The 27,223-nt window shown below is 44.6% G+C and overlaps 1 protein-coding gene across 4 annotated transcripts in view; it reads right to left on the bottom strand.

The window, feature by feature from the left end:
• Positions 1-27,223, bottom strand: part of LOC141157210 (probable ATP-dependent RNA helicase DDX60) — a 1,123,923-nt gene that overhangs the window by 687,688 nt on the left and 409,012 nt on the right. For all 4 annotated transcript variants that reach the window (XM_073644228.1, XM_073644203.1, XM_073644220.1 and 1 more), the window contains 2 exons: positions 10,848-10,961; positions 9,192-9,347 (listed from right to left, as the gene is read on the bottom strand). In XM_073644228.1, the coding sequence (XP_073500329.1) occupies positions 9,192-9,347; positions 10,848-10,961 (270 nt within the window). The remainder of the gene's footprint in view (positions 1-9,191; positions 9,348-10,847; positions 10,962-27,223) is intronic.

Here is a 27,223-nt window from a genome sequence, read left to right as displayed (position 1 = left end):
CAGACTATATTCTTAACAACAGTCCTTGTGGCACCTTCAGTGGAAGTGGGACGCCCCCCCAGTGGTGGCTCTAGACCCCTTCCATGGTGAACCTGCCCCCTTTTGGGTATCCCAGTACGGGGAAATGACTACATACCGTTTCCCGAGGGATTTCTCAACCACCTGATACCTCTGCAATCATCTGCATTCTGGAGATCGCCCTGGGCAACCCAAGTTTGTACCGACTTGGGAAGGGAGTGCACGGATCTATCAATTACCACCCGCTCGACCATCTGGGCTGGAGTGGAGGACTCTGGCTGCAACCACTTCTGAACGAGATGCAGTAGGTAAAACATCTGTGAGTGAAGGGGTTTGTCGCTGGCGTATGCCCAGTGGTGGACTCGCTGAGCTCTCACCGCCATATTCACTCCCAGGCGTGCCAAGATCTCTGTCTTTAGTTTGCCATATTCCTTGGCATCCTGCAGTGTCAAGTCATAATATGCTTTTTGGGTTCACCTGACAAATATGGCGCCAGAACCTCTGCCCACTGTTCTGGTGGAAGTCTCTCCCGATCAGCCACCCTCTCAAAGACTGCCAGAAAGGCTTCTATATCATCCCTGGGGGTCATCTTCTGCATGGCCCGTCTTACCGCCTTCCTGACATGGGAGTCATCAGTCAGCCCTAGGGGTGGGGCGGTTGCCCTGCCCTGGATGGCGTCCTCTAGAAGCTGCATCTGCTGTTGCTGCTCCTCCTGGTGCTGCAGCTGTGCATTTTGCTGCAACTGGATCTGTTGTAGCAACAGTTTGGTAGTCTCGGGTGCTGCTGCTGCGTGCTCTGCTGGCTCTGCAGGTGCTGCTGCTGGTACTGCGTCTGCTGTGCTTGCTGTTGCTGTAGTTGCTGCTGGAACTGCACTTGCTGCTGGTGCTGCATTTGTTAAGCCTGCTGTGCCTGCAACAGATGCTTAAGCAGTCCTCCATGCTGTCGAACTTCTCTGGCTGGCGGCCTTTACCCAGGACATTCACCAGCCTCTGTGGCAGGTACACGTGTTCCCGAAATCTTGCCCACATTCTCCACCAACTGTGGTAAAGCGACTTGCTTGGCTCTCCAGAGGCAGACACATGACACACGGTTCGGGTAAACTTCCTGCTGGTTTATTGTGCGACATAAACTCCAGCAGCGTCCCATAAAAATAAACAGACCCTCTTGGGGGTAACGGGAAAACAAAAGATAAGGTATAACAGAGTCCATTTAGTAAGCGAGGCTTCGCCCGCTCCAGGTAGCCCAGTAAAGTCTCACCAACACCAGTCCTCCGGTGTTGCTCTCTGGCTTCACCCAAACATAGCTTGGAGACTTCACTCTCCAGACAACACACTCCAGAGAAAAAGACCTGACTGAGCATTTAAAGCCTGCTCAGCCACACCCTGAGGGGAGGTAGGGGGGATGGCTTCCCATCCACTTTGCCATTCCCATAAAACCACACCCTTTAAGAGAGTTAACCCCCAGCATATAACATGTTTGCAGAAATTTAGTAGGTTTCAGTTCACAAAGGTGAGCAACCTGAGTGACACATACCCCCTCCCCTCGAATATATCACACCAGTGACTCTGTCACACCCTTCAGTGAACACCGTAAAAAAAAACAAAGAGGTATAAAACGTGATCAAAAATATAAATGAACATAAAGATAGTATTGATGAAAATGTCATCTTGTCCCGCAAAAAGCAAGCCACCAAACAGCTCTATCGGTGGAAAAATAAAAAAGTTATAGCTCTCAGAATAAAGCGATGCAAAAATTTTTCCTATAAAATAGTTTTTATTGTGTAAAAGCCAAAACATAAAAAAACAATATAAATGTGGTATCGCTGTAATCGTACTGACCAGGAGAACAAAGCTGCTTTATCAATTTTACTACACGCGGAACGGCATCAAAACAAAAAAACAATTCCTGAATTGCTGGTTTTTGTTCATTCTGCCTCCCAAAAATTGGAATAGAAAGCGATCAAAAATTGTCATATGCGTGAAACTTGTATCAATAAAAATGTCAACTCGTCAGGCAAAAAAATAGCTCTCACATGACTGTGTCAGTCAAAATATGGAAAAATTCTAGCTCTCAAAATATTATATAATCAGGCAGATGGCGACACTGTGGATTCTGTCTGGCCTATGATCCAGCAGTGTCCGTCTTTTTAGGCGTGCATAAAAGTGCAGTTACCCACAGTGTTGTGCACTTCTGAAAAGAAAGACAATTCTGAACAGAGGAGACCAGAGTAACTCTCCTGCCTCATTATAGTGAATGGATCCCTTGGGGGTTTCATCAGAGTCACTGGAAACACCCCAACGTAAATTCTCAGCGCAAAATAAATGTGAGCCAAAATGTTATGTAAAATGTTTCCAACAAAAGCTTCAAATCAATCCACAAAAAAAGAAGGCCCAACTCAGGTCTGTCATCTGTTAAAGGAAATGTAGGGGGCTTCCACATTACTGGTAGTACAAAGGCTCTGGAACAAAGAAAAGGCTCCTCGCCCACCAAAAGAAATTCAGCAAATTCTGCGCTCCCAAATCCAAATGCCCCTTCTCCCTTCTGAGCCCCAGTGTGCCTAAACCACAATTAGTGTCCACATATTTAGCATTTCTGTAGTGATGAGAACCCACATAATTTAGGGGTGCTTCTCCAGAAGCATGAGCTGGGCAATACAACGTACTGGGGACTACAATGTACTGGGCACTACAATGTACGGGCACTACAATGGCAGTTTGAAATTTTCACTCACCAACATCCACTGCTGCTTGTTTCTGGAAAACACCCACGGAGTCAAAATTGTCACTACACCTGAAGATAAATTCCCAAAGGGGTACAATTTCCAAAATGGGGTCACTTAAGGGGGGATTCTGCTATTCTAGCACTTAAGGGCTCTATATATAGAGTCTGCAAACCATTCTAGGAAAATCTGCGCTCTTGGAGACAAAGCGCTCCGTCCCTCCTGAGTCTCTCAGTGTGGCTAAGCAGTACTGTACAGCCACATATCGGGTATTTCTACATTCAGCAGAAATTGTGTAACAAATTTCCCACTGTGAAAATGTAAAATCTGGGGCTAAAACAAAATTTTGGTGGTAAAAGGGTAATTATTTTTTCTCTACTGCCCTATAATATAAAATTCTGTGACACACCTGTAGAGTCAATATGATCACTGCACCTCTAAATTACTTCATTGAGAGCTGTAGTTTGTAAAATTGGGTTACTTATGGCTTATGGGGGTTCTGCTGTTCTGTCACCTCAGAGGCTCCCCATTTGGTCATGGCACCCGCGAACCATAACAGTAAATCTGCACTATAATATGGTGCTCCTTTCCTTCTGAGTTTTGCACTGTGCCTGAAAAGTAGTTCCTGATTATATGTAGGGTATTGGCATACTCAGGAGAAATTTTTACAACAAACTGAGGTCCATTCCTCAGAAAAATTAAAACTTGGGACTAAAAATATTTTAGTGGTAAAAATGTAGTTATTCTTTTTTCGCCACACAATGGTTTAAAATTATGTTAGGCAACATGCTTACTTAACCCCTAGATAAATTCATTGGGGGTGTAGTGTAGCGCCCCGAGGGCTCGGTTGCTACAGGGGTATTGCACCTCACCCAGAGGTGTGATATTCCACTCCCAGGTAAGGATGGAGTGTGGACCAGGGCTCAGTTACCTGCACACACATACACACTCCCCATTTCTGGGGGACAGCTCAACGGTGCTCCCAGCTGCGGGCACAACTGACCATGTCCCTGGCTGGAGTGGGGAGGGGGGGAGAGAACCCAGTGGTGTAGGAGCAGAAGGGGGCGGTTTCTGGAGCATTGGAAGGAGCTCATTGGGTGCAGGTCACCTGAGCTCAGACACAGAGAAGCAGATAAAAGGTGGGAGCGATCTTAAGTCAGAGCAGGAGAGAGGAGTAGTTCAGTCAGAGTTGACAGGGAGCAGCGGCTCAGCCTGAGCTCAGCTCCACGAGGCAGGCCTAGCGAGAAGGCCGGGGCCAGAGAGGAGAAGAAGGAGAAGGAAGGAAGGAGAAGAGACAGAGGAGTGGAAGGGCTCCAGAAACAAGAAGGCAGAAGGGACCCTAAAAGTGCAGAACGGTCAGCAATCGTTGCAAACCCCATTATACCGGGTGGAAGGGTCAGGCCGTGGAAAGGTACCGGATCCCTAAGTTGGTGGAGGCGAATCTACCCTCAGCCAAGAACCGGAGGTTGTGACCATTTATTGGTGCGACCCCCCGCTAAACCTGCTAGGAAGGCACCATATAGGATAGCGGGAAGTGAAGGCCAACGCTTACCCGACACGGTCCGCGGTAGCCGGACAGAAGTCAGGACACTGGTGGGGCACGAGAGGCCAGAGAAAGGACAGAAGGGGGTCCTGTGCCATACTCCTGAATTGCCTGGGGGTTGACTGAGCTCCTCACCTGGTGGACACAGCACGGCTTGGGCAGTCCTTGCTGACAGAAGTGACTTGGATAACAACTGTGAGTAAAAGACCCTGGACTGCATCATTGGACTCTGTGTGATTTCTGCTGCGCCTTCACCATCACCCCCAGCATCCACTTACACTGCCCTGAGGCTACACTCTTCCCGTGGGGAGTTATCCTACCCCTGTGCTGCACACCAACACCAGCCTCAGCGGTCTGCCTCGCAGCGGCGGTTAACTCTGACCGCAATCCACGGGTGGCGTAGTCGGACATTCACAAATCTATAAATAGACTGCCACAGCATTTGGTCTGACCACCCTGAGCCACGGGATCGGGCTGCCACTACTACCCCCCATCAGCACCGTACACCAGAAGGCCCGGTTCCGGGTACCCCACGGCCCAGGGGGCGAGTCAGCTTTTGGCAAAGTCGGCAGGATTGTGACCAACCCACCACAAATGGGTATTGCGTGCCTGAAAAGAGACTGTTTCACTGCATTGAAAATGGCGCCCGCCCCGGAAGAACGGACGCCATAATGTGCGCGCCAAAAGATAACAGGAAGCCACTTCCCATCATGGGCCAGGTCCCAGAATGGCGCCAAAGAAGGAGCCCACCCCCAACAGCCATGAGTGCGGCTGTAGAGATGTCCATCAACGTGGGGGGGCTGCCCCTGAGAGTGATTGTCAGCAAATTGCTCCGGGACCACCCCCAACAGGGGCGGAAAGAGAAGAAAACCGGGGGGCAGGGTGTGGTTTGGATCAGTCTCACCAGATCACATCTGGAGATGGAGAGGAGCACCAACTCCAGCACCCTGGCAAGCGGCCTGCTGCAGGCCGAGGCGTCCCCGTACAGCCTCACGGAGCTGATGGCTCAGCTCCCCGCAGAAGACCCTGAATTTCTGCGGACAGCGCTGGATGAGCTGGACCGGAGGATGGTCCGGGCACAGAGGGAAGTCATCGCCGGATGGAGGGAGGAGATGGCCCGGCGGGTCGTGACCCGGCAGCAAGAGACGCTGCCAGCACCCGGCAGTGCGCCTGCCCCCGAGGACAGAGAGAGAAGACCGGAGGTCAAGAACAGTGCTGCCGTGGAGGCAGGTAAGGCGGACACCCCTGCCCCGGGTCCTGACACTGTAAGCGTACCCCTGGATCCCGCCGCGGAACCAGAAGTCCCGGGAGCCGCTGTAGCTTCCACGCTCCCGCCGCGTACACCTGGGCCTCAATCCGCGAACACCGCCGCTGAACCACGCCCCACATCGTGCCCACTGACCCCGGGTGCGGTCGGAAGCGGCCCGCTCCAAGCCCGGTCGCAAGGCCTGACCTTCCCAGGCGCCTCCCAACCGCGTGCGCCCCCGGTCCCAAAGCCACCACTCCTTGGGACTGACCTGTACAGCCAGCTCGCCGGACCCGATGGGGAGCCGGTCCCTGTACCAGAGGGATGGGTTCACCCCAGTCAGCGGAAAAAAACCTGTCGGCAGAGGCCGAGGCCCCGCTTGCTCCGCTCTTGCCCCTACCACAGCCAGTCGCCGTCTCTCAGCTCCTGGAGGAAGAGGTCCAGATAGGATGGGACCAGACCGGGGAGGATGTGATGGGGTTTGCGCAGGAGACGCGGGCGGCTGCAGCCCGCAGGCAGGAGTTCTGTGAGCAGCTTGAAAAGGAGGAGCGGGCGCGGCGCCGGAAGAGGGAGCAGCTGCAGACCCGGAGCGCGGAGGAGAAGACACGAACCCGCCAAAACCCTCAGGCTGCAATGTGCTGCACACCAACACCAGCCTCAGCGGTTTGCCACGCAGCGGCGGTTATCTCTGACCGCAATCCACGGGTGGCGTAGTCAGACATTCACAAATCTATAAATAGACTGCCACAGCATTTGGTCTGACCACCCAGAGCCACGGGATGGGGCGGCCACTACTACCCCCCATCAGCACCGTACACCAGAAGGCCCGGTTCCAGGTACCCCACGGCCCAGGGGGCGAGTCAGTAGTTTGTCAAATGGGGTCACTTATGGAGGGGTTCTGCTGTTCTGGCACCTCAGGGGCTCAGCCTGTGTGACATGGCATCCTCAAACCATTCCAGCAAAATCTGAACTCCAATATGGTGCTTCTTCCCTTCTGAGCTTTGCACTGTGCCTCAAAAGTAGTTTTCCCCCACAAATGGAGTATCGGTGTACTCAGCAGAAATTGCACAACACATTTTGGGGTCCATTTTCTTCTGTTACCCCTTTGAAAATAAAAAATTTGGGGCTAAAAAACATTTTTGTGGGAAAAATGGGATTTCTTTCATTTTCACGACTCCATATTTTAAACTTCTGTGAAGCACTTGGGCGTTCAAGGTGCTCACCACAAATATAGATACATTTCTTGAGGGATCTAGTTTTCAAAATGGGATCACTTGTGGCGGGTTTACACTGTTTTGACATATAAGCGGTTCTCCAAAGGTGACATGGAGTTTGCTAATGATTTCAGCAAATTTTGCATTCAAAAAGTCAAATGGCGAGCCCTGCAATACGTTCAAATAGTAGTTTTCCTGCACATTAAGTATCAGCGTACTCAGAAGAAATTACACAAAATTTTTTGGGGTCCATTTTCTCCTTATACCTTTTAAAAAAAAATGGGGTCTCCAAGTAAAATTTTTGTGAAAAAATGTTAAATGTTCATCTTTTGTTCTACATTCCAGTAATTCCTGTGAATCACCTGAAAAGTTAATAAATTGCTTGAATGTAGTTTTGAGCACCTTGAGGGGTGCAATTTTTTAGAATGGTGTCAATTTGTGGTATTTTCTATCATGTAGGCCCCTCAAAGTCACTTCAAATGTGATGTGGTCCCTAAAAAAATGGTTTTGTAAATTTTGTTGGAAAAATGAGAAATCGCTGGTCAACTTTTAACCCTTCTAACTTCCTAAAAAAAATTATGTTTAAAAAACTGTACTGATGTAAAGTAGACATGTGGGAAATGTTATTTATTAACTATTTTGTGTGACATAACTCTGGTTTAAGGGCATAAAAATTAAAAGTTTGAAAATTGCAACATTTTTTTAATTTTTTTGCCAAATTTCCGATTTTTTAATAAAAAAAAGCAAGTCATATCGAACAGATTTTAGCACTATCATGAAGTAGAATATGTGATGAAAAAGCAGTCTCAGAATCAGTGGGATTCGTTGAAGGGTTCCAGAGTTATTGCCACATAAAGTGACACTGGTCAGAATTGTAAAAGTTGGCCTAGTCATGAAGGTGAAAACAGGTTCGGGGGGGTAAAGGAGTTTAAAAACATTATGAGCATATAACTTTAAAGTACCTAGGGCACCATGGAGTCCCAATATAGTCTTGGACATACTTAATCAAGGTGAGTAGTTTCTGAGTAATCAGAATTAATACAGACTACAATTGTAAACTGAAGAATATACCAGTTTGTCAACTTATCCCAACATATCCCAACATATCTATCCATATATATGCAAACTTGGTGTTTGTTACCCACTAAAATTCCTTTCTATCTTCTCATTCTTTTTTGCTGAAAAGGCAAGTCCTACACAAGTTCTTTACACCCAAAAAAGGGGATGAGACAAACAAGACTGATCCCTCTCTCTTCAAAGGCAGTTCCATGGTCTGACTCTATGGTACATACTCCTTTATGAAGTAACTGTTGCAAAAAGCAACTCTTATGCATTAGATTAATGTCTCCATGTTCCTGGGAAGTGATTGTATATTTAGGCCATACTGTACTAAGACTTAACATGATGAATGTTAGACTGTAGTGACTGAAGTTTTACGAAACCCCATTCACACAGCACAGTTAAAAACCACATGGATTTCAAGATATTTATGTAATATGTCCTATTAGTCACAGTTCACTTTATTTAATAACAATGTAGTGTATAATCCCATCATAATCTTTCATGCCAAACACAGACCTGCAGCAAGTAGTCAACAAGAACCAGTTGTGTCTTCTTAAAGGGAATCTGTCACCAGGTTTTTGCTATGTAATCTGAGAGCAGCAAGATGAAGGGACAGAGACCCTAATTCCAGTGTCACTTACTGGGCTACATAGTGTAGTTTAAATGAAATCACTGTTTTTGTTTTTTTCAGCAGGAAATCATCATTAGAGGCCTAGTTTTCTCATGCCATATAGTTCACTTGCTCTGTGTAACCTCACCCCACCACTGATTAGCAGCTTTCTGCAACTGTACAGTGTACAGAAAAATCTATCAATCAGTGGTGGTGGCGGGGTTATACAAGGCTCATTAATCAAAACACTGCAGAAAAAAAAACTGTGTTTTTATCAAAACTGGAGCAAGCAGCCCATTGATACATCGTTAGTATCAGGGTCTCTGTCTCTACATTATGTTACTCTCGGATTACATAGTAAAAATATGGTGACAGGTTTTTACTATGGTCCCTTTAATAAAACACAAAGGCCCCAATTCATCAAGATTGGTGTTTTGCACACTAATCCTGATAAAGGATTTGCTAGAATAACATGCACCAAATTAATTTAGAGATGTCCACCATGAATTTAGCACCTTTTTGATCTGCCAGGCTCCAGGGTAAGAAAAGAGATTCTGTCAGTGACTGGAGTATATTTCTGTTGTATTATATCCAACTTTTATTGTATAAATTATAATGAAATTGCTGGTATAAGAAACACCAAAAGCCACAAAATTTTGGATTATTTAAAAATTGTGCAAACATTTTGCAAAATTTAAAATTGTTTTATGCCAACCTTTATACCCCAGTAGTATGCATCACTGACATTAATACTGGTAAAATAGGAACCTATAGCTTACCCGATGAAGAAATGAGGAAGCACTTCTGTTCCATTTTGCATTTAGCTTTCGGATTCGTGCTCGCTGTGAAAGTGGCAAAGTGATCATTAGCGCCACACAGAGGCATTGCATTTTACATAAATTACTTGCTTCTTCCAGTGTCATGCTGTCCTCGTCCTTTAAAGAAAAAAAAGTTTTAATGCAAATGGAACCTGTCAACATGAAAAAAAAGCAATTCGCCTGCAGATATCAAGTTAATATGCAGGTAAATAGTGTTAAAATCCTCCCTGGCTACCTTACTGAAAGCACGGCTTCTGGGAGAAAATGAGCCTACATCCTCTAATGTTAGTGGCGGGCACCGAGCGGTTACAGGCAACGCTCACTATATTGTCAGCAGCAGCTGTAATCACTCCCCAGCACATTGATTGACATTTCTCTCTGTAGCTCATCTGTACAGAGCAGTCTGTCAAACAAAGTGCTGGAGAGTGAATGTAGCCCCTGCTCACAGTATAGTGAACGGTGACTGTAGCCGCTTTGTGCACGCCCCTGTGACTGGAAGACAGCGCGTCTGATTGTGATATAACTTCATTTCCTCCTAGTAGCCGTACTTTCAGTAAGGTGGCCAAGCAGCATTTTAACGATATTTAACTGCAGACTAACCTTAGATGCACAGATACAAAGCAATTTTACACATGTCTGGTTTCCCATTCATTTACAATTTGTGTTAAAATATACACAATCTTGATAGCATCTGCTTTGCATGTCAAATAAATAATTTTGCAGAAATACCTTACTCTACCTTAGTGTTCTATCTTGTTAAATAAAATTAAATTATGAGCAGGATAAATTAAATACTGTCCCTGACCTATATTACAATATTTCTTAGAAAACTTTTCAATGCTACCTGTACCCATGATTAAAACATGCACATACTTATACATATTGGACATGCAAATATCCACAGTACATACATATGTAAACATGGCAAATATAGTTTCTACTAAAGAATGGAAGAAAACAACTGTGTGCGAACATAGGCCACAGCCCCACTATCAGTATTTGGTCAGTATTTTTTCTCAGGAGTGGGAGCCAAAACCAGGAGTGGGTGATAAATGCAGAATTGGTGACTTGTTTCTATTATACCTTTTCTCTGATTGTTCCTCACCTGGTTTTGGCTGTAGAATTTCCGCCAATGCTGGGCACTGCTGTAGCCTACTCAATCATATTCAAATTTCAGCAAATATCAGATCTTCATATTCAGATACCAATTCTGCCGTCTCTGTGAACAGCTAATATTTTTCTACTTGACAGATGCACTCTTTGTTCAAAGGAATAAACTTTTCTGCTCCCATTTATAGTTACAATGATCTCCACCTTTCTGTGCAAATGCAGGACTTTCAAACAGGTGAATACGGTATATCTCCCTCACTGGACACAAACTAGTATCCAGCAGTACAGGGTGGAATTTCCTCCTTTGCTCCTCTCTAAGACCTTGGAGTAGTGCAACTTGTGTAGAAAGTGCTACTCACCCCCACTACTAGCTAGCTATGACACAAACACTTTTCATATCTACTACCAGGCTGTCCATCTACATATGTATGACCTCTACTCTATACATACAGCCCCCTGTAGAGTTATTTGGATAAGTAGATTATCAGTAGAACATGCAGATTTTACCTCTCTGGGTTTAGATTTAGCATGTATTCTCAGTCCCATGGAGCATGAAACAACACAACTGATTGTCCGTACATCTGTCTGATGTGTTGGAAGTACAGTAATGCAATTTTGTATCTGTGAAGAAAATAAACACTTTAAAAATGCTCTTGCCAGAGATGTGCTTTCATTTTACATTTACAAGGTTGTTGTAACATCTGTGCCGATTCGTGCTTCCTCTATTTCTACTTTGGCCGCTGGGCAGCAGCGCTCCTTCATTGCTTGTGACGCATGACTGTGGCAGTCCTATTTTTCCCTTTTTTTTTTTTGCTGATTTATAAGGGAGTTATGGGGTTAACTTTGGTCTAGGTTTTGATCACTCCTTACTGAGAGCTCTGGGTGAGACAGTCAGCTATTTAAACCTCTGAAGCTCTAATTCCCACAGACATTCAATTGCGTTGCTGTTCTGGTATACACTGCTGTGTTGTTTCCTGTTTGTTTCTTCTGATTATTCCCGTTCTTTGACCTAGGCTTGACTTTTGACTACCCACTAGCTTTACGATTTTGTTTCTGACCTGACCCCTTTGCTTTGACCCTGCTTGGTGACCCTTCCTGCTTCTGGTTCGCTCTTGCGGAAGGCATCCCTTACGCGGAACCAATCCACTGGACCCCAGTGTAAGAAAAGGTCCTTGTACAGGGGTTAAAGGGTAAAGGTCGAGGTTCCTCTGGAATCTATCCTGAGCCTGGACAACCCCTTTAACGACTAGCCTCCGCAGCCAATTTTCATTTTTATGGTTTGCATTTTTTGCTCCCCTTTTTCCAAAAGCCATGTGACTGCATATTTTTGGCAGGATGAGTTGTAATTTTGAATGACTCTATCCATTTTCCAAATAATGTACTGCAAAATGGGGAAAAAATTTCCAAGTAGGATGAAATGGTGAAAAAAAAATGGAATTTTGTCATATTTTTGGGGGGTTTGTTTTTCCATTGTTCATTGTTTATACAGTTTTCATTTATCACTTTCTAACTTTTTCTTTATGTGGCCAGGGGAAAATGAAATGGTAAATGGCAGTTAAGGGCAATGCCTAAAACCTTGCAGCAGCACACTAAGTGTGTCACATCATCTATCCCTCTTTTTCTTCTTGGAAAGTTGGGAGGTATGCACAGCACAGTCAGCCCTCCTACACTAGAACAACACAGTCAGCTCTGCTACACTATAACCACACAGTCAGCTTTGCAATACAAACACAACACAGTCAGCTCTGCTACACCAGACACAGCACATCCTCAACTCTGCTACACCAGACACAATACACACATCACACACAGCTCACCTTGGATTAGAGAGCACGATTTAGGCTTTGAATGTGGGTGGATTCACTATTGGATAAAAGGTGGAGGTAAGGAGGTTCTGAATGAAATATTGAGCTGTCCACCCATCTCCTTTGATGCCTGTCAGACTTCATGCAAAAAGAAGCAGTTGCTGCTTGGTCTGTGTATGCAATATAGATACAGGGCTGTATGCCATCCTCACCCACCTTGAAATTGATGATGTCCAATCAAACAGGAGAGGCTGTAAGCTCAGTAAAGCCAGACACCCATGTGACTGGTTGACGTGATGTAATCACTGCCAGATCACATTAGGGGAGTTCAGATCACATGACAGCACTCGAAAAAACTAAGAAGGCGAGAGAGTGGATTACAAAGTTGAAGAGGGGGACAAAGGGAAAATAATGGAGAGAAGTCTGAAAGTGGACAACCCCTTTAATCACACCTTCATAAATTTACTATATTTTACAAATACACTTAGCCACTCTTGCTTTTCTACACACTTTCTAAAAGCATCTTGTGAGATATACTAAACACACTCATCCTCATTCAGATGTCTGTGATTTTTCTCACATGTAAAAATATGGACCGTTTTACATCCGTGTTTTGAATCCAGTTTTTAACAGTATTTGGTCAGTGTGTCAGTTTTAACCATTAGTGCTTCATCAGTGATTTTCTGGTTTAAAGAAAATAATTAAATTAGAAAGCTTCTCATCCATTAAAATGTTAAAACGGGACAGTCATGAATTGCACTCAGATGGCAGTGTGTGTTGTCAGTAATTTTTCACAAACCCACATTCTGTACTTGTATGGGTAATTTTTTTCTTTTGCATTAAAAACCGACATGTCTCTGTGATTTTTTGCCGCAGTTTCTCTAACACAAGTCTGATTGATTTGGAAAAGCTTTCCTAGAAGTGCTAAGTGAGGTGAGAGATTAGTTGATTTTTTTTAAGTTTGTTCAATAAAATACCAATCTCCTTCCAAATAGGTTTTATCAAAAAGATGTGTGTCAAATTCCCTTTTTTGCCGCAGTTCCTCCAACATAAGTCTGATTGACTTGGAAAAACTTTCCTTAATCTAACTGGGGTAAAATTTTAACGGAAGAGGATTTTAAAGAAATTTTCGTGGAGGTTGGCATTGATATTTAATTTCTAAGTATAAAAAATAGCTTTCTCCCAACTATTTAAAGAAAATTTTTTCATTCAATTTTTCTTCCCATTTTAAGATTGGTTTTGACTTTTCAAAACTGGCATCATTGTTAAATAACATGTATATGTTCTTTGTATTCCAAATTTATTCATTAGTAGTATTATCAAAAAAGCCAACCATAGCTCTAGGTAGCACTATAGGAAAAGAAAAATTATTTCTTATATATTACGTAATATTTATCAAATTTATTAGTTCCTTATTTAGAAGATTATGGGAGTTGTTTAAAGATTTAAAATTCACAAAGGAGTTACCACATTAGAGCCTCAGGACCATAAGGTGCACCTAGGTCTTAGAGGAGGAAAATAGAAAAAAAAATTGAAGCAAAAAAAGTGGTCATGACGCACTGTTACAGGAGGGGGGGATCAGCTGCTGACAGTGTTATAGCGGTAATGTCCCTCAATTCTGTACTAATATCCCCCATCCTGGTATATATATGTCCCCATCCTGGTATATATGGCCCCCCATCCCGGTATACATGGCCCACCATCCTGGTATACATGGCCCGCCATCCTGATATACATGGACCCCCATCCTGGTATGAATGGCCCCCCTTCCTGGTATACATGGTCCCCCATCGCCTCCCTGGCATTCAATGTCCCCATCCCCATCCTGGTATACCTTGTCCCCCATACCCATCCTGGTATACATGGTCCCCCATACTCATCCTGGTACACATGGCCCCCCATCCTGGTATACATGACCCCCCAATCCTGGTATTTATGGCCCCCCTTCCTGGTATACATGGCACCCCATCCTGATATACATGGTCCCCCATTCCCATTCTGGTATACATGGTCCCCCATCCCTATCCAGGTATACATGGTTCCCCATCCCCATTCTGGTATGGGGATGGGGATGGCTCAAAAAGCCCTCCCTTGACCCATCCTCTCTAACTAGCTATCGCCCCATATGACTTCTCCCCTATGCCTCAAAACTACTGGAACAACACGTCCATTCTGAACTGTCCTCCCACTTCTCCTCCTGCTTCCTCTGCGACTGCCTACAATCTGGTTTCCGACCACACCATTCTACAGAAACTGCCCTGACTAAAGTCACCAACGACCTACTAACCGCCAAATCTAAGCGACACTACTCCGTCCTCCTCCTCTTAGACCTGTCATCTGCCTTCGACACAGTGGACCATTCCCTCTTACTACAAACTCTCTCATCTCTCGGCATCACAGACTTGGCCCTATCCTGGATCTCCTCATACCTAACAGACAGGACATTCAGTGTCTCCCACTCACGCACCACCTCCTCATCTTGCCCCCTATCTGTCAATGTCCCCCAAGGTTCAGTCCTAGGACCTCTGCTCTTCTCCATCTACACCTTAGGCCTGGGACAGCTCATAGAGTCTCATGGCTTTCATTATCACCTCTATGCTGATGACACACAGATCTACCTCTCTGGACCAGATATCTCCTCCCTACTAACCAAAATCCCACAATGTCTGTCCGCTATTTCATCCTTCTCGGCTAGATTTCTAAAACTTAACATGGACAAAACAGAATTCATCATCTTTCCGCCATCCCATTCACCCCCCCCAACTGACCTATCTATAAATGTCAATGGCTGTCCACTCTCCCCAGTCCCTCGAGCTCGCTGCCTTGGAGTAACCCTAGACTCTGATCTCTCCTTCAAACCACATATCCAAGCCCTTTCCACTTCCTGACAACTCCAACTCAAAAATATCTCCCGGATCCGCACATTCCTCAACCATGAATCTGCAAAAACACTAGTGCACATCCTCATCATCTCCCGCCTCGACTACTGCAACCTCCTGCTCTGTGGCCTCCATTCTACCACTCTTGCACCCCTCCAATCTATCCTAAACTCTGCTGCCCGACTAATCCACCTGTCCCCCTGCTATTCCCCGGCCTCTCCTCTCTGTCAATCCCTTCACTGGCTCCCCATTGCTCAGAGAATCCAGTTCAAAACCCTAACCATGGCATACAAAGCTATTCACAGCCTTTCTCCTCCATACATCTCTGACCTAGTCTCCTGTTGCATACCCGCACGCAACCTCCGATCTTCACAAGATCTCCTTCTCTACTCCCCTCTTATCTCCTCCTCCCACAATCGCATACAAGATTTCTTCCGTGCTTCCCCCCTACTCTGGAACTCTCTATCCCAACACATCAGACTCTCGTCGACCATGGAAACCTTCAAAAGGAGCCTGAAGACCCACCTCTTCCGACAAGCCTACAACCTGCAGTAACCACCGCTGCATGACCAGCTCTACCCTCACCTAATGTATCCTCACCCATCCCTCGTAGATTGTGAGCCCTCGCGGGCAGGGTCCTCGCTCCTCCTGTACCAGTCGCTGTCACATTGTGTTCAAGATTATTGTACTTGTTTTTGCTATGTATACCCCTTTTCACATGTAAAGCGCCATGGAATAAATGGCGCTATAATAATAAATAATAATAATAATTGTCCCCCATCCCCATCCCGGTATACATGGTCCGCCGTCCCCATCCTGGTATACATGGTCCGCCATCCCCATCCTGGTATACATGGTCCCCTATCCCCATCCTGGTATATATGGTCCCCCATCCCCATCCTGGTATACATTTTTCTCATCCTGGTATGTATGGCCCCCACCACGCTGCACACTCAAAAAAAATAAATGATTCTACTCACCTTCCCTCTGCTCCCTCGCAGCATTGCGTCCTGTTCTGATGCAGCAGCTGATTTCAGCATGTAAGCAGCGCATGATGTCACTGCCATGCGTCCCCACATGCCGATGTCAACTGCTGGAATATTCACTGCTCCCCACACCCGGGACTATGGGCGTGTGGAGCAATGAATATTTATTTTCTTTAATAGCAATCACACTGCTAGCCGTGGCCGTCGGCTCCTGCAGTGGCTTGGCAGTCACATGTGCCAGCTATTAAAGAGAATGAATATTCACTGCTCCACATGCCCATAGACCCTCCCACCTCTAGGCACCAGCTTGAGTGCCTAGAGGTGAAAGGGACTATAAGCGTATGGAGCAGTGAATATTAATTTTATTTAATAGCGGGCACAGGTGTTAGCTGCAGCAGCCGACTCCTGCCTCCTGTGACCCACTCCTCCTCCACTCCAGCCTCTTCCATTCACAGCCAGACTTGAAGGTACATCTGGACTATAAGATGCACCCCCACTTTCCTCCAAAATTTTGGTGGGAAAAAGTGCATCTTGTAGTCAAAAAAATATGATATTCTCAGAGCTTTTAATGAGAATGGAACAGTCCCTAATTCCTAATTTTTCCCATTTTTGTGCCTGAACATTAGGTATCACCTATAGGAATAACGAAATTGGGATTTTTTTCGATCTGAAAAGGAATCATATCATATTTAGTCATTTTAAATAATTTCTTCCAGGATAGTACTGCTGCTTCTAGATTTGGATGTCTAGGTGGAGAAAGTGTCGAAATTAATAGGTGAGCAAAAATAGGTGTAGGAAACAGTAAATCAGGAAACGCATTTCTCTCAATGTTTAGCCATTCTGATTCATTGCTATATATAAACCGCTCTCTATTTTGAAGAATGATATTTGTATCGAAATAGGCTTGAATATTGAGAAGGCTAAAGCCTTATTTTCTTTTATTTTTTAGAGATATTTGGCAATTCTAGGGGGTTTACGCTGCCAGATATACAGTATTTTGATAATTGTTTATGAAGTTTAAGTATATTAAGCTTTGAGGTATGGGTAGGGATTGTTCTGAACATGTGTTGAATTTTCGGGAGTATAATCATTTTGTAAAGAACAATTCGACCCAACCATGAGGTAAAAACTTTATCAAAATTATCTATAGTATCTTGGCTAATTCTCAGAATCATAGAAATGTTCTCCCCCAACATATTGCTTAATGGTTTCGTGATTTTGATCCCCAAGTACTTTATGTCCAACATTTCCCAAATAAAGGGAAATTATTTTTCAATTTCAGCCTTTAAATTATTATCTATAAAATTTTGGATTTTTTAGAATTTATTTTAGAAAATGATATTTCTGAATTTTTTTTGATGATTTCTGATATTTTCCTGAGTGAGTTCATTGGATCTGATATTGTGATTAATACATCATCAGCGAATAAGCCAATTTTGTGCTGTCTATTGTTGCTAAAGGGGGTGCCCACTACTTTAGATTACCCCCCCAATGTATCCCCCGGGGCCCCTAAGACTTTTTGTAAATATCCTCCGTTCCAGATAATGCCTGTGAGCGGCGCTATCACTGGCCGCTCACAGGCATCACGTGACCCCCGGCTGCAGCCGGCTCTGACATCCGCTGATGTCACAACAAGTGCTGGCAGCAGCCGAGGGTCTTTGTCTTCCTGGTTCCACGGTGCATGCCAGGCTGTGGGCGGGGTTACCCCCGCGTTACACCCGGCATCCACCGCACGCTCTCCCTCTCCCTATTCATTGGGAAAGCGCTTGGTGGATGCTGGGTATGACGCGGGGGGTAACCCCGCCCACAACCCAGCAGCCACCGCAGGGACCCCAGCGCTGAGTTACGCCTCACTTGTCGTGACGTCAGTGTGGGGTCATGTGATGTCAGATCTAATAAGTTCCAAAAGGGTTCCATGACAAGTGCAAAAGAAGGGGTGAGAGTGGACACCCTTGCCTTGTACCATTAGTGACATTAGAGAAAAATTATGAGATGAGTGGTTAGTAGTGATGAGTGAGAGTGCTCGCTCCTTCTCTGTACTCGCCTGAGCATCTCACTGCTCGAAATGTTCGGTGCTCGGCGAGTACTTACGGGATGCTCGGGGGGGAGCTTGAGTCCTGCCCCGCATGTTTGGCCCTGTTTTAACAGCAAATAATCATGTGGGGATTGCCTGCCACTCACTGTAATGCCGCAGTCATGTTGGTTGTGGCATTACAGTGATTGGCTGGCCACATAGCGTCATCGGGTCTATATCAGACCCGGTGACCCTATGCTCGTCACAGTCTACCTTCAGAGTAGGGAGACGTGCTGCTAAGCTAGGGAGAGAATTGGCGGTTTATTAGTCAGGTATTAGGTATTCCACAGCTATATATACATATCTGAACTAACAGTCCTTCTAAGAAAAAATCCAGCTGCATATATTACTAGTGATAGGATTTAGGCAGGCAGAGTTTGTGGACACTGTGTACAGCAGAATAGGGTCCATTGCACATTCTGTCTGCTGCTGTTACAGATATCCATAGCCCTAGAAATCAGGGCTAATTTTTTGGTTTGCTCTTAATCCTGATTATTTATATCTCTAACGCCACTGCCTAAAACCGTGACATGATCCGATATTACTGCAGTAATAATCGTCACATTTTTTGGAGCATGCCAAATATTACACTCCAGTTAAAGTCTGCCATTTGTGTCTTGTTCAACCCATTCACACTTGGTCGCTGACCAATACCACATCTATAAAGCCACTGCCTAAAACCGTGGTCATCAGACATGATCCAGGATTACTGCAGTAATAATCGTCACATTTTTTGGAGCATACCAAATATTACACTCCAGTTAAAGTCTGCCAGTTGTCTGTTGTTCAACCTATTCACACTTGGTTGCTGACCAATACCACATGTGTAAGGCCAATGCTTAACACCGTGGTCATCAGACGTGAGCCGATATTACTGCGGTAATAATCGTCACATTTTTTTGGAGCGTGCCAAATATTACACTCCAGTTAAAATGGGCAAGGCGCATGGTAAGGGACGGGGAAGTGGACGTGATGCTGATAGTGCACGCAGAAGCCATGGGCCAGATGAAACTGTGCCTGCTGACGGAGCACAACAAACACCCACATCATGTCGAGCTACCTTCTTGTTCCAATTTCTAGGGGCCACGGATCACCACTCTTGAAGTCAGAGCAGTGTGAAAAGGTTGTTGGTTGGTTAGCAGATAATGCTTCCAGTCAGTTTGCCACCACCACCACCCTGTCTTCCACACGGTCCAGTCTCAGTAGCGTCACCCTGATCCTCTTTCCTCCCACCATGCTGAGTGCCCGGAGACAACTGATCCCACACTTGGACAGTCTGAAGAGCTGTTCACTTTCCCATTTACAGATTCGGGCCTCTTGCCCGGCCCGCTTCAAGAGGGGCAAGAGGAGATTCCATGTAGCGATGCCCAAATATTTGAGCAGCCACAGTCACACAAAGATGACGGTGGGAAAGTGCAATTACTGTCGCAAGAGGTGGATGATGATGATGAGACACAATTGCCAGCAAGTCAGGAGGAGGCGCAGGGTGCGTACGTGGAAGACGAGGTGGTGGACGATGAAGTCACTGAACCAACCTGGCAAGGTGACATGCATAGCGAGGACAGAAGCACACAGGGCGAGGGAGGCGTAGAACCACAACAGGCAGGAACAAGCAGTGGGGTGGCCACAGACACAAGGCAGGCAACTGTTCCCCAGAACACCATCACGAGGGAAGTTGCCAGTCCAACTGTTAGGTCTTCCAGAGTCTGGCTCTTTTTAAAGACTGTCCAAAGAACCTCAAAAAGGCCATTTGCAACTTCTGCCATGCCAGCATCAGCAGGGGCAGCAAAACTACAAGCCTGACCACCAGGCACATGAGAGCAAAGCACCCGACTAGGTGGGCTGAATGCCTGGGTTCACAATCAGTGTCTGTGGGAGACACCACTGCCTGTTCCGCTGTTGTGCGTGCATGCCAATCCCCTGTCCATGGCGCAGGTGAAGATGCCTCCCACCCTGCACCTGTCATTGCACACTCGCAACCACCATCAGTAAGCACGTCCATGTCCTTGCCCCAGCGCAGCGTTCAGTTGTCACTACCCCAGTCCTTTGAATGCAAGCGCAAATACGCAGCCGACCACCCACAGTCCCCAGCGCTAAAGTGCCACATTTCTAGACTGCTTGCACTTGAAATGTTGGGGTAGTGGAGATGGAATCTTTCCGCAATCTCATGGCGGTGGCCGTCCCTCGGTACTCAGTCCCCAGCCGTTACTATTTCTCCCGGTGTGCCGTCCCTGCCTTACACAAGTATGTGTCCCAGAACATTACCTGTGCCCGCAACAATGCAGTTATTGGGAAGGTCCACCTAACCACAGACACATGGACAAGTGCTTGTGACCAGGGACGGTAAAACTCGCTCATGGCACACTGGGTTAATATAGTGGAAGCCGGGACCCAGTCGGACCCTGGGACGGGACATGTTCTCCTGAGGATTGCAGGCCCTGGGTCAATCAGGGTCGTCCCCACATTCTATAGCTCCTGCACCTCCTCCTCCTCTTCAGCCTCCATATCCAAAATGACCACATCAGTCGGAAGCTGGAAGCACTGCAGCACTGCCTCGGTCAGGTGGCTACAGGCTGTGCTGAAGCTAATAAGCTTAGGGAACAAAACGCACACTGCTGAAGAGTTGTTGACAGCTATAACAGAGCAGGAAGATCTGTGGCTGTCACTGCTGAACCTACATCCAGGCATAGTCATGTGTGACAATGGCCGGAACCTGGTGGCGGCTCTGTAGCTAGGCACGCTCACACACGTACCATGCCTGGCCCATGTGCTCAACCTAGTGGTTCAGCGGTTTCTCAAAACCTACCTGGATCTGCCTGAGCTGCTTGTCAAAGTATGCCGTGTGTCTGACCATTTCAGAAAGTCAGCAACAGCTTCTGCCGCCCTCCCTGTGCTTCAGCAGTATTTGCAGCTTCCAGCTCACCGACTGATGTGTGATGTCACCATGCGTTGGAACTCAACCTTGAATATGTTTGGAAGGATTTGAGAGCAGCAAAGGGCATTTGTTGAGTACCAGCTTCAAAACGCCCTTCGGTATTCAGGTCAGCCTCCGCCCATAAGAGCTGATGAGTGGGCATGGATGTCTGACATCTGTGCCATCCTCCAAAACTTTGACGACTCCATCAAGATGGTGAGCGGCAATGTCGCCATAATTAGCATCACCATCCCGCTTCTCTGTCTACTGCTCACAATTAAAAAGGAGGCATTGCAGGTGGAGCATGATAAGATGGAGCAAGGAACTATGCAGGATGATGCCACACAGCCCAGCCTCATCTCATCTCAATGCGGATTGGGTGATAATGAGGAGGAGGAAGAGGAGGAGGAGCAGGAGCTGGTTTCCTGTGCTACAGACGGTACTATTCACACAACATTTGTACCGTCTGTTCAGCGTGGATGGCCTGAGGAGAGTGAGAACGAGGAGGAGGACCAGGAGGAGGATGAGGAGGAGAGCATGGACAGTCATCCTCTTGGTCAGGACAGGGAAGTCTTGGCTTTTGGCAGTCTGGCACACATGGCTGAGTTTATGTTCCATTGCCTTTCCCATGACCCTTGCGTTGTACGCATTTTGGCCGACAGTAATTATTGGTTGGTCACATTTCTAGACCAACACTACAAGGAGAACTTTCTATCTCTCCTTCCCGTGGCGGAGAGGTCTAATAAAATGTTGCAGTACCAGAAGGCCTTTGTTGAGGAATTGTTAAAAAAATTCCCATCTGAAAACGCTGGTGGCAGAGGTCACAGTTTGCTGGACAACCAAGGAGTACAGGTGAGGGAAACACAAATTCGATGCAGCAGAGGCAGGGGAACACTGTCAAAGGTGTGGGACAGTTTTCTCAGACCCTACCAGCGCCCAGGTCCTGTTGCGCAAGGTACTCTGACAAGGATGGAAAAGTTTTGGAAGATGCTGGAGGAATACATTGACGACCATACCAACATCCTCCATGATTCCTCTGTGCCTTATAACTATTGGGTATCCAAGCTGAACATGAGGCATGAACTGGCTCTCTATGCTTTGGAGGTCCTGGCCTGCCCTGCCACTAGCATTTTGACAGAGCGGGTTTTTAGTGCTGCCGTGGGCATTATAACTGATAGACGCATACACCTGTCAATTGAAAATGCTGACAGGCTGACTCTTATCAAAATGAACAAGGGTTGGATTGGGCCAGACTTCTCAACACCACCGGTGTTGTCCTCTTCCTTCTCCTTCTCCTCAATCTCCACCACCATATCACCAGGATGAACGTGATGCAACACCCACATAATTTTTGTAAGGGTGTTGTTTATGATGACCATAGAAAATTTTTTTAGAGGCCTACCTCTAACATTCTGTATGTTATACATTATGTTCATGTATACCCCCCAGGGGTTAAATGTTTTTCAGCCCATGCACTTAGTGCATGGGCATTACCAGTATAGGAGACCCACTCCTTAACAATGGTAACAATTTTTTTAATGAGGACCTCCTCTATGTATCTTCAAAGGGGTATTGGAGTGCGTCCAATTTTTTGGCAGCCCTTGCAGTCACTGCATGGACATTACCACTATAGGAGACCATCTCTTTAATAATGGGAACAATTTTTTAATGAGGACCTCCTCTACGTATCTTCAAAGGGGTATTGGAGTGCGTCCAATTTTTTGGCAGCCCTTGCAGTCACTGCATGGGCATTACCACTATAGGAGACCCACTCCTTAATAATGGGAACAATTTTTGAATGAGGCCCTCCTCGACGTCTCCTCAAAGGGGTATTGGAATGCGTCCTAATTTTTTGCAGCCCTTGCAGTCACTGCATACGCAATAACAGTATAGGAGGCCCACTCCTTAATAATGGGAACAACAAAGCATAGCCGGCTGATGGCCCTCTAACAATAGTGAGCGACAACTGCTGGCCCTCTAACAATAGTAAGTGTCGCCTGATGGCCTTGTAAATATAAGCTTTGTGACTTTCACAGTCCCTCCTTCAGAAATGAAACAGGATGTGTCTGATCATGTCTTACACACTACATAGCCAGATAAGGTAGTAAAATGTTAAAATTACATTTTATTATTATTGTTATTATTTATTATTATAGTACCATTCAATCCATGGCGCTTTACATTTACCAGTAAATGTATTTTTCACCATTGAAAGCAATGAAAAGTGCAAAAACACATCAAAAACGCTATGCGTGAACATAGCCAAGGTGTGGAGGAGCATTTTTGTTTTAGGTTATTTATTTTGCCTTATATACAAGTCGTTACCCTGGAAAGAATGTTCCTTAATATTTTTTTCCAGGAAAATCCATTTTGGCTTGTTTTAGTATGTTTTATTATGAGTCCATAAAAGTGGCATAATACTCTGACAACATTGTTCACAGCCGTGACCTGGGAGTCAGAGATGCTTCCAGGGGTCTTTCCCATGCCGTTCTCATATCATCTTAGCACTGCTCCCATCGATTTGGCCAATTTTTAGACCCCCTTCAGAATTTGGGGGGGGGGCACTGGAAAAATGCTCGAGTTTCCTATTGACTTACATTGGGCTCATTGCTCGGGTCGAGCACCTGAGCATTACGATTTGCTCGACCCGGGCAACGAGCACCCGAGCATTTTAGTGCTCGTTCATCACTAGTGGTTAGGATATTAATAATTACTTTCGCAGAGGGACAGGAATAAAGTGCCAAAATTACATTAATTATTTGACCATGAAGGCCAAATTTTTTAAGAGTATCAAACAGGTATATCCAATTGATGCTTTGAAATGCCCTTTCGGCGTCAAAGAAAACTATAATTGCTGGAGATTTTTCCTTCTCTGTAGATGGTAAAATGTTTGTTTATCACTCTCCTAATTCCATCAGAAGCTTGTCCCCTGGAGACAAATCCAACTTGGCCCGAGTGGACTAATATTGGAATAATTTTTGTCAATCTAGTGGCTATTACTTTGGCAAAAATCTTATTGTCGAAACTTTAAAGTGATATGGTCTATAATTTTAAATCACAGTCTTGCTTGGGAATAGCCACTATATATATTCGCTAGTAAAAATTCTGTTGGTAAAACACTCGTTTTGTCACAAAATTAAACAAATCAATCAAAGGCGAGGCTAATTGGTCCCCAAACTGTTTATAATATTAATTTGTAAACCCATCAGGGCCAGGTGATTTATTCTCTTTTAATTTTTGTATGTTCTTTTTAATTTCATCATCTGAAAAGGGAAGATTTAGAGAGGCTAACTGGTCCAAATTTAAATGAGGGAGGTTAATATGAGATAAAAATTGATTAATATCTTCTGAATTTGGTTGGAGGGTATTCGGATCTTATTTTAAATTGTACAATGTTGAGAAGAATTACGTTAATTGTTTAACAATATCCTGGGGATGTGTAAAAGTAATATCTGTTTTTTTTAATAGACAATTCTTGAGTGAATATTCCATTTATTAACCTGATTGGCCATTACTTTGGACATTTTATTCAGAGAATAATAGTATAAGATTTAATTGAGCTGATCAATTTATTGTGCTCCCCTATTAAAAGGGATCTGAGTTCTGATGTTAAATTAAGAAGGTTAGAGTAAGTTTTATCCGATGGGTTAATTTGCTGTAGTTTTTCTTCATCAATTAATTTGTTAGTAATTCCCTGAATTTTTTCATGCATTTTTTTCTTATGTTGGGCTCCTTATTGTATAAGAATTCCCCTGATTACAGCTTTATGGGCACTCTATAACGTATTTGGTGAAATTTCGTTTGACTGATTTTCTTTTTAAAAATAGATTAATTGCTTCATCCACTTTACGACTATAATCCAGATGGTTAAGTAAAAAAATTGTTACATTTCCATTCTCTAAAAGAAGATTGAAATTTCTTTTTTATAGAAAAAGTAACTGGGGCAAGTTCTGACCACAAAATAGTTCTTATACAGTTAGGTCCATATATATTTGGACAAAGACAACATTTTTCTAATTTTGGTTCTAGACATTACCACAATGAATTTTAAACACAACAATTCAGATGCAGTTGAAGTTCAGACTTTCAGCTTTCATTTGAGGGTATCCACATTAAAATTGGATGAAGGGTTTAGGAGTTTCAGCTCCATAACATGTGCCACCCTGTTTTTAAAGGGACCAAAAGTAATTGGACAATTGACTCCAAGGCTATTTCATGGAGAGGTGTGGGCAATCCCTTCGTTATGTCATTCTCAATTAAGCAGATAAAAGGCCTGGAGTTGATTTGAGGTGTGGTGCTTGCATTTGGAAGGTTTTGCTGTGAAGTAAACATGCGGTCAAAGGAGCTCTCCATGCAGGTGAACCAAGCCATCCTTAAGCTGCAAAAACAGAAAAAACCCATCCAAGAAATTGCTACAATATTAGGAGTGGCAAAATCTACAGTTTGGTATATCCTGAGAAAGAAAGAAAGCACTGGTGAACTCATCAATGTAAAAAGACCTCAGCGCCCACGGAAGACAACAGTGGTGGATGATCGCAGAATAATCTCCATGGTGAAGAAAAACCCCTTCACAACAGCCAACCAAGTGAACAACACTCTCCAGGAGGTAGGCGTATCAGTATCCAAATCTACCATAAAGAGAAGACAGCATGAAAGTAAATACAGAGGGTTCACTGCACGGTGCAAGCCACTCATAAGCATCAAGAATAAAAAGGCTAGACTGGACTTTGCTAAAAAAACATCTAAAAAAGCCAGCACAGTTCTGGAAGAACATTCTTTGGACACATGAAACCAAGATCAACCTCTACCAGAATGATGGAAAGAGAAAAGTATGGCGAAGGCGTGGTACAGCTCATGATCCAAAGCATACCACATCATCTGGAAAACACGGCGGAGGCAGTGTGATGGCTTAGGCATGCATGGCTGCCAGTGGCACTGGGTCACTAGTGTTTTATTGATGATGTGACACAGGACAGAAGAAGCCGAATGAATTCTGATGTATTCAGTGCCATACTGTGTGCTCAAATGCAGCCAAACTGATTGGTCGTCATTTCATACTACAGATGGACAATGACCCAAAACATAAAGCCAAAGCAAACCAGGAGTTTATTAAAGCAAAGAAGTGGAATATTCTTGAATGGCCAAGTCAGTCACCTGATCTCAACTCAATTGAGCATGCATTTCACTTGTTAAAGACTAAACTTCCGACAGAAAGGCCCACAAACAAACAGCAACTGAAAACCACTTCAGTGAAGGCCTGGCAGAGCATCAAAAAGGAGGAAACACAGTGTCTGGTGATGTCCATGAGTTCAAGACTTCAGGCAGTCATTGCCAACAAAGCGTTTTCAACCAAGTACTAGAAATGAACATTTTATTTACAATTATTTAATCTGTCCAATTACTTTTGGTCCCTTTAAAAACAGGGTGGCACATGTTAAGGAGCTGAAACTCCTAAACCTTTCATCCAATTTTAATGTGGATACCCTCAAATGAAAGCTGAAAGTCTGAACTTCAACTGCATCTGAATTGTTTTGTTTAAAATTCATTGTGGTAATGTCTAGAACCAAAATTAGAAAAATGTTGTCTCTGTCCAAATATATATGGACCTAACTGTTATTTGGACCTAACTGTATGTGCTTCAGAATAGATAGTATCAGATCTATTCTCGAATAGGTTCTGTTACAATTGGAGTAGAAAGTAAACTTCTTAAAGGATGAATTTAGGCACCTGAAAGCATCATACAATTGTTGGTTCATTAACCAATTTCTCAAAGTATACATTTTACCTTTGGGAAAAGATGTGGAGTCCATATGCTGATTAGTAATTCCACTAAAATCCCCCAGTATGATTAGTGTGCCTTTAAGATGTTTCTGAATTTTATTTAAAACCTTACTGAGAAATTAAATTTGTTTTTTGTTCGGGGCATACAAGTTTGCTATTGTGTAGGTAATCATATCTATGACACATACTAATATGTGATAACAGCCCCTGCAGTCCAAAATTTCTTCAATTAATTGAAAAGAGACAGAGTTTCTAATTGTGGTTACTACCCTAGCTTTCTTTTCTGTGGAAGATGACTTAAATATGTAGGGAAATTTTTTATGTGTCAAGTTGACTGGCTTTATGCTAGAGAGTTTGGTTTCCTGAAAGGCCATAATTTCAGCCTTGAATTTCACTGTTTCTATCCACGCTGCAAATCTTTATGGATTATTTAATCCCTTTACA

Source organism: Phyllobates terribilis, unplaced genomic scaffold, assembly GCF_046119375.1.
Source record: "Phyllobates terribilis strain yellow unplaced genomic scaffold, ASM4611937v1 Scaffold_1__5_contigs__length_1240528914, whole genome shotgun sequence".
NCBI lineage: Eukaryota > Metazoa > Chordata > Amphibia > Anura > Dendrobatidae > Phyllobates > Phyllobates terribilis.
Note: the sequence above shows the minus strand (reverse complement) of the source record. Positions and strands in the feature narration are given on the sequence as shown.